Source organism: Ascidiella aspersa, chromosome 6, assembly GCF_963924565.1.
Source record: "Ascidiella aspersa chromosome 6, kaAscAspe10.2, whole genome shotgun sequence".
NCBI classification, from domain to species: Eukaryota; Metazoa; Chordata; class Ascidiacea; order Phlebobranchia; family Ascidiidae; genus Ascidiella; species Ascidiella aspersa.
Genome location: NC_139452.1, coordinates 26847279 through 26853858, shown reverse-complemented (window position 1 = coordinate 26853858; position 6580 = coordinate 26847279). Strand labels below are relative to the sequence as shown.

Below are 6580 nucleotides of genomic sequence, written 5' to 3'. Positions count from 1 at the left end.
GTTGCACAATGACTTGACTTAAGTCACTACTTTTAAATAACTTGACCTAACTTAAGTATCTTAAACCAAATTACAAGTCATTTGGCCAACGACTTGACTTGGTGTTAAGTCATTTAGGCAAATGACTACATTAATCTTAAGTAGTTAAAAAAAATCTTGAAAAGTGTGTTATTCACACATTGATATTCAGGCGTAAATCATTTTCTTTGTTGCTTGTATAGTTTTAACCTTCGCTTTTTAACGGCAATGACTTGTTGACTTGCATTAGGCTTGTTGTAGCATCGACTTGGACTGAGACTTTACTAGGTATGTATGGAAAATTACTTGTTTAAGTTGTTTTTTGTATGAACATGACTTGAACTTGAGACAGGCCGTACGCCTGTTTGACAAGACCAGTTAAAAGTAAGGAATAAAAAAAAACGACAAACAGCGTTAGTAGTTTAGTCGTATGAGCCAAATGTAACGAATCTTCGTGTTTGATGCAGTTTACGTCATGAAAAAGATTTCTGTGCAGGGGGAGGATATACAGTACGCCTGCCAGCAGTGTTTTAATGACTTCAGTTAATGAAAACCTTCGAGAGCCCAGGAACTTTGCCTGGTAGAAATCTCGAGATTTGATTTGTAATCGAATTTAAGATCTTTCTTAATTCGTCTGGAATCATACGATTAAAATCACTTTTTAGGCTGTTCACATGTCTGCTTCGATGGTGACTTTATGGGCAGCCTGACCATCTTTGCATATGTAAAAGTCACCTTCCCTTCTCCACAAAAAAATATACATGTAGGTAAAACATATACAAATTTATTATATCGCAAAACAACTTGCAACTATGTGAACAGAAACCCCAAACACATGTATTTGCAAAGATTAAGTTTATGTCACCTAAAATGGCAAGTTTATTATGAACCATTCAGTTCTCAAGTGTTGACTCCAGTTTGAGCTTTTGTGGATTTCAATTTTCCGCTTATGTTTCTTTTCTTTCGGAATTCCGCATACACTGCAAAAAAGAAAGCTTAAAGTTAACGTTGTTTATTATGTCAAAGCAACTATTATTATAAAGGTTATTTTTACTTAGTTATTAAGTTATTATTTATGGTAACATTATATAGATGTGATAAGCCTAACATTGTGCATAAATCAAGCGTACCGGTATGTGCATTTTAAGGCCAAATTCCACTGGGTCATTTTACTTACGGTAGCAAGCAGTTGCAAATAGTAGAAGCGCGATTTGAATGTAGATCTTCTCCCGTACACAAATGCTGGTGCTCCAAGCAAACTGGATTGCATATCCGAGGAAATACCATAGCGACCATAACGAGTAAGCTGTATCTTGGTCGTTTGAAAAGAAGGCGGCGTATAAATCTTCATGTAAAGAAACACGTAGACCGATTTAAAAATGATAAAAAACACTAAGATGAATTTAAACTACAATGACTCAAATATGATCAAACACTAAGATGGATTCAAACTACAATGACTCAATTATGATCAAACACTAAGATGGATTTTGAAATCGACGCAATGTTGTCCACCCCATTATTCCAAACCTGTTGTTGCGACGTTTCTTATAGAATCGGCCACACCAAATAAAGCAAAAAAGCAATAAACCATCCAGGTGTTGCCAGCAGTCGGCGTCCAGGTCAATAGTAAAGTGTAGATGATGAGGCATAAAGCAACGGAGAATATCTGGGGTTTGATTCGTCCGAACCTCGATATGAGTTTGCCCGTTATAAGACAGCCAAGAGCAACAACCATGTTGTATAAGCCTGCAGAAAGTCCAACCTAACAACAGTATATTTGAGAGACAAGACAGGCATTACAAATATTATGAATATTTTTCAAATTGTGTTATAGACAGACTTGGAACAAGCTAATTTTGGTTTTGTAGTTCAACATATTAGAGCAAAGTGTGTCTAGTTATAATTCCAATGTAATTTCAGAATTGCTTCTGTCGTCTATTTCAATTCGGATTTTACCAAAAATGCTACTTTGTTCTACGGCATTTTATTTTCTCAGTCAAAACAAAGAATTTACATTAGTGGAAATGACTTGCGAGTGTCTTTTTACAGTCTGAAAAGCATAGCCTTTCATTTTACTATATAAAAATTGCATGAGGAATATTCGACATTTTCATTCCTTTGAGATAAAATTGCGATTTAAACTAAAATAATTGTGAACAATTAAATTTAAAAAAAGTTAAACTTTACCCCGTCTCAATTAAACACACCAAATTAGCCGACTAAAATTACCTTGTCTACTCCAAGTAAGCAGGATGCAAAAGCTCTTGTAAGTTCGGAAAAGACAAAACCTGGAAGTAATCCGCTTAAGATGGCCAAAGGTGTGATGAGCAACTGACGAGGTTGGATTAAGAGACGCAGAGTAGACTTGAACGTTTTGAAAATCAATCGAAGGAATTTTAACACTTTCGTCATAAAACTTTCAGTCTACAAAGGTATATTCAAAAACGTGAGTTAATGCATTTGCAGATTCAGCTGAAAAGTTTGGACACAAGTCTGAATCAATTATTTAATTTCCGGCACTTATGATATCTGAAATGTTGTAAACTAGATGATTACACGTCTTAATTTATTGGATTTCGAAACGTACATTTAAAAACCTAAGTAAATTTGTTTATTGTATTTCGATTACTAATATCTTCCCTTTTTACATCTGTTTGAAATTAAACGTACTGTATTTGTTTCAGATATTTCGGCAGTTGCTTGATTGTCTTCACATGAAATGGGATCAGACTTAAGCAACATGTTGTCCCGAAAAGAATCCGCGCTCAATGATCGACTTTCTAGTGAGTTGGAGAAAATGTTGCAAAAGCTCAAACTATACAACGTTTGCTCATATTTTTAAATCTGCCAAATTAACACTGGTGATCCAAGAAAAACATGTACCATATCACAAATCATAATTCCAATATTAGACTACGGCAATAATCGACAACTTACTTTTTTTCAAGCATGGTTTTGTTTCCAGACTTCGATCAAGTTGTTTTAAAACCAAGCCGTGATCAATAGCGCCGCCTAGCGTCAAAGCCACGATGACGCCGATAACGATGTAAGTGGTGCGCGGGTCAGGTGCGTACTGATCGATGTTCAGGGCGGTAAAGTTCGAATCCTGGCAGTCGTTGATACCGCAGACGCGCAGTAAACGCTGCGACCGAGTGTCGTTGAACCCAACGCTCGCATCAGGGACTTTCCCCGCGAACAAGATTCCATAGTTGATAAGGTTACATATAACCTGGCAATGTAATGTTAGTTTATAGTGTATCACTTAATTTTGCAAGTTCGAAAAATTGTTAAGAGTATGTTTTACCACGGCCATTTTGTATACAAACCACATCCAGCCCAAGAACTTTGCCTGGTAGTAATCTCGGTGCTTGTTTTGCAATCGGGAGTAGCATCTTGCGAAATGAACGCTAAAGTCACACATCAAGGGCAACATCACCGCTTCACCCGCACCAGCCAAAAAAGCTGCTGGAATCAACGTGTAAAACCCTGCAACAAAACAAATGGGAAAATTAGGTGGTGTATGCTTTACAGATAAACGTAAGCCTTCGTAAGGAATTATAAATACGAACCTGGATAGAAGTTAGCGATGGCGTTAGCAAGATATCCAAAGTGACAAGCCACGATCGCAGTTTTCGCTCCAACCTCTTTTATCACAACTGGAGTTCCAATCAATGTGAATAAACTGCTCACCACGTATATTGTTGCAGATGCTGCGGTTCCTTAAATACAGTTTATTTATAAGTATCTTCCAATTTGATTACAATATATCACATTAAAGGCTACTTGTACACTCCCTTATTGCCTCACCAGTAATTAATTATAATAATAATAATGTGTCTTTGAAGGACAAAAACATTAAAGTATATTATAAACGTCGTAAATTAACTTGTGAAAGAGTTCACACATATTGGTAAGAATGAAATCTGTTATTGTAAGTTAACATATACATTCCAATGCTGTTACTTGCGTTTGGCTTTCTATGATAATGTCTAGGTTATTACATTTGTTTAAATCAGGGTCGGGCAACATACGGCCCGCCGGCCAGAACGGGTGACTGTTAAATATTCTTTACTTCTTTATTTTCTTTGTGATTTTTTAATTTGGGCTAAACGTTTAAATTAGATTTAGAATTTACTATAAATATTTTCCTAAGGATTTTGCCTAAAAACGTAAAGTTGACAAGGAGTGTCACGAATTTAACAAGGATTGAATGCCCAAGTACGTTTTCACTCAAGTAGGCAAGAAAGCAGTAGGTCTGCTGTGCAATGAAAGAAGAGTACAACAATAGCTGCCAATATGCGACAAAGGATGTAGACTCTGGCAGTACAACTAAAATATCGATCAGGAATCCAGCCCGCAAAGTTTTTCATTTTTCCATATCGAGAAGTTGCCCGCTCCTGGTTTAAATTGACTCGGCTTTGACTTATTTATAAATGACGCAATAACAACATAAAAAACCCAAGTCCGACAAACATATGAAATAAACATTTTAAAGTTATGTAATTTTTGTATATTTAAAAGGGATGGACGATCACAGTAGTAGGCCCTAACCCAGCGGTTCTCACCCGGGGTGCCGCGGCACCCTAGTGTGCCATTTCTAATCATCAAAGGTGCCGCGACATATTTGGCTATCTTCAAGAATATGATTTTTGCTCAACTCTTACAAATTATTGTGTAAGATTAGAGTGGAAAAAATCAAATTATAACTTTATACGTGGTTTTGAGTTGATGTGTGTTGTTCCATAGTTCCGTTTATTGTGTCATTCTAGTGTATTACGTGTTACGACTTTACTAGTAATTCTAGAAATTTACCTAGGCCTCCTGTTAAGTCGCTGTGAGTTCTTATTTTCGGGCAATAAATAACCTACCAAAGAGAACTTATATTAAAGACCACAGCAAGAAAACCCAATGTACAGATGTATTGGTTGCAAGAGTAGAATATTACCACACCACAAACAATAATGACACTTAGACACACACAATTACTTACAAAAGCGACAGACAGAGCATAATGAAGCTTAAGGTTTTACTCGCTAATTTCACAAGGCTACACCCAGACGTCTATCTTCGCTGTAGGCGGTGAGCCGCTCGTAATATACGCTAAAACAAAACTCCTTTTCACGGGAACCGACGCGCTCCCGGAAACCCCAGGCCCGCCTTACAGGGCGGCCGTTTCGTGGAAAGATAACATTGGGCGGACCTTTTAGTGAGAAGTTAAACGGCGCCGGAAAACAAGCGATAAATGATTGTGAGATTTGCAGAAATGTTTGGAGACAGGAAAAAACATGTCTAAAGTCCAATTAACGGCGAACACCACAGCGCACAAGAATATTACATTAAAATACGATTATACATGTCTCGAAATGCGAAAACCTAATTCCTAGCCCTACATTTAAAAACCAAGGCGCTAAATTAATAATGAATGTTAGAATTTACAGTCGGCGTAATTAGCAACCGGTGATAATTTTGTAGTGCTAATTAAGCACGTAACATTACCTACGGAAATATCTTATAGGGTTGCCGCAATCGATTTAATATTTCTGAGGGCTGCCGATAGCCATAAAAGATTGAGAAACACTGCCCTATCCTATAATTAATAAGTAAATTAACTACAAACTAAAGTTCACTTAAATTTATCAATTTTACATTGAGATTATTTAGGCTATGGAAACAGTTGCTGGGACATTAATATAGCTTCTTAGTACTTACCAACACCGCTTTTTATATGGATGCTTGACATGAAAAATATCAAGCTGGAATACGATCCGTAAGTAAGTGCTGCACCCAAAATAAAGGCAAAGTACTGAATTAAAAGACTTCGCTTTTCTGACTCTGCGTATTCATCCATTGTAGTGTTTTTTCTTGAGAAAAGCAACTTTGTTTCACATATAAACTTTATACCTTTTTTGCTTTTCATTATATAAATAAATGAAAAAACATTTTTAGACAGGCTTAATGTTTTTAAGGTTAAATTGACAAAAATTTCTTAATCGATATAAGGTTGGTTACCTCTAGTTGTTCACCTAATATTATTTTATAAATTTGTGTTTTAAGATAAATTCGCTGGTTGGATCGCAAATCCAGGATAAACTTTCTATGCTAATTTGGTATCGGAACGGCACCGATAACACCCAATAGTATCGGACGACTACCGATACTACAACTTGGCATCGGGTATGCTGCCGATCCGATATCATCGGAAATCAATAATATTGAGTATTTCATTTCGATTGGATACGAATATCCAGTGTTGTAAACAAGTCGTTTTAAATTGACTTAAATCCCAGTTGAGTAATTTGTAAAACAACTTAAGACCAAGTCAAGTGTTTTTGAATAAATAACAAGTCAAGTCCCAGTCCAAGTCATTGACTTAAGTCATTACAACACTGCGAATATCCAAAACCTGAAGTCATAACTGCATGCAATCTGTTTAATATCATCTTAAAATGTTTTTTTAAGGTAAATATTTCATTCGGCGGAGCTTTATATGTATATCTGACGCGTATGTAGTAAAACTGGGCAACGTACGGCCCGCGGTATGCCAGCATAAATCATCTCA

General features: G+C 36.4%; 1 protein-coding gene across 1 annotated transcript; it reads right to left on the bottom strand.

The window, feature by feature from the left end:
- Positions 1-855: 855 nt before the first annotated feature.
- Positions 856-5891, bottom strand: LOC146141058 (protein unc-93 homolog A-like). Its single transcript, XM_083392923.1, has 9 exons — positions 5731-5891; positions 3591-3740; positions 3326-3507; positions 2959-3250; positions 2692-2801; positions 2251-2445; positions 1549-1783; positions 1196-1363; positions 856-998 (listed from the first exon to the last, which is right to left on the bottom strand). The coding sequence occupies exons 1-9, from the start codon at positions 5867-5869 to the stop codon at positions 919-921; spliced, it is 1551 nt and encodes a 516-aa protein (XP_083249049.1). The 5' UTR covers positions 5870-5891; the 3' UTR covers positions 856-918.
- Positions 5892-6580: the final 689 nt, after the last annotated feature.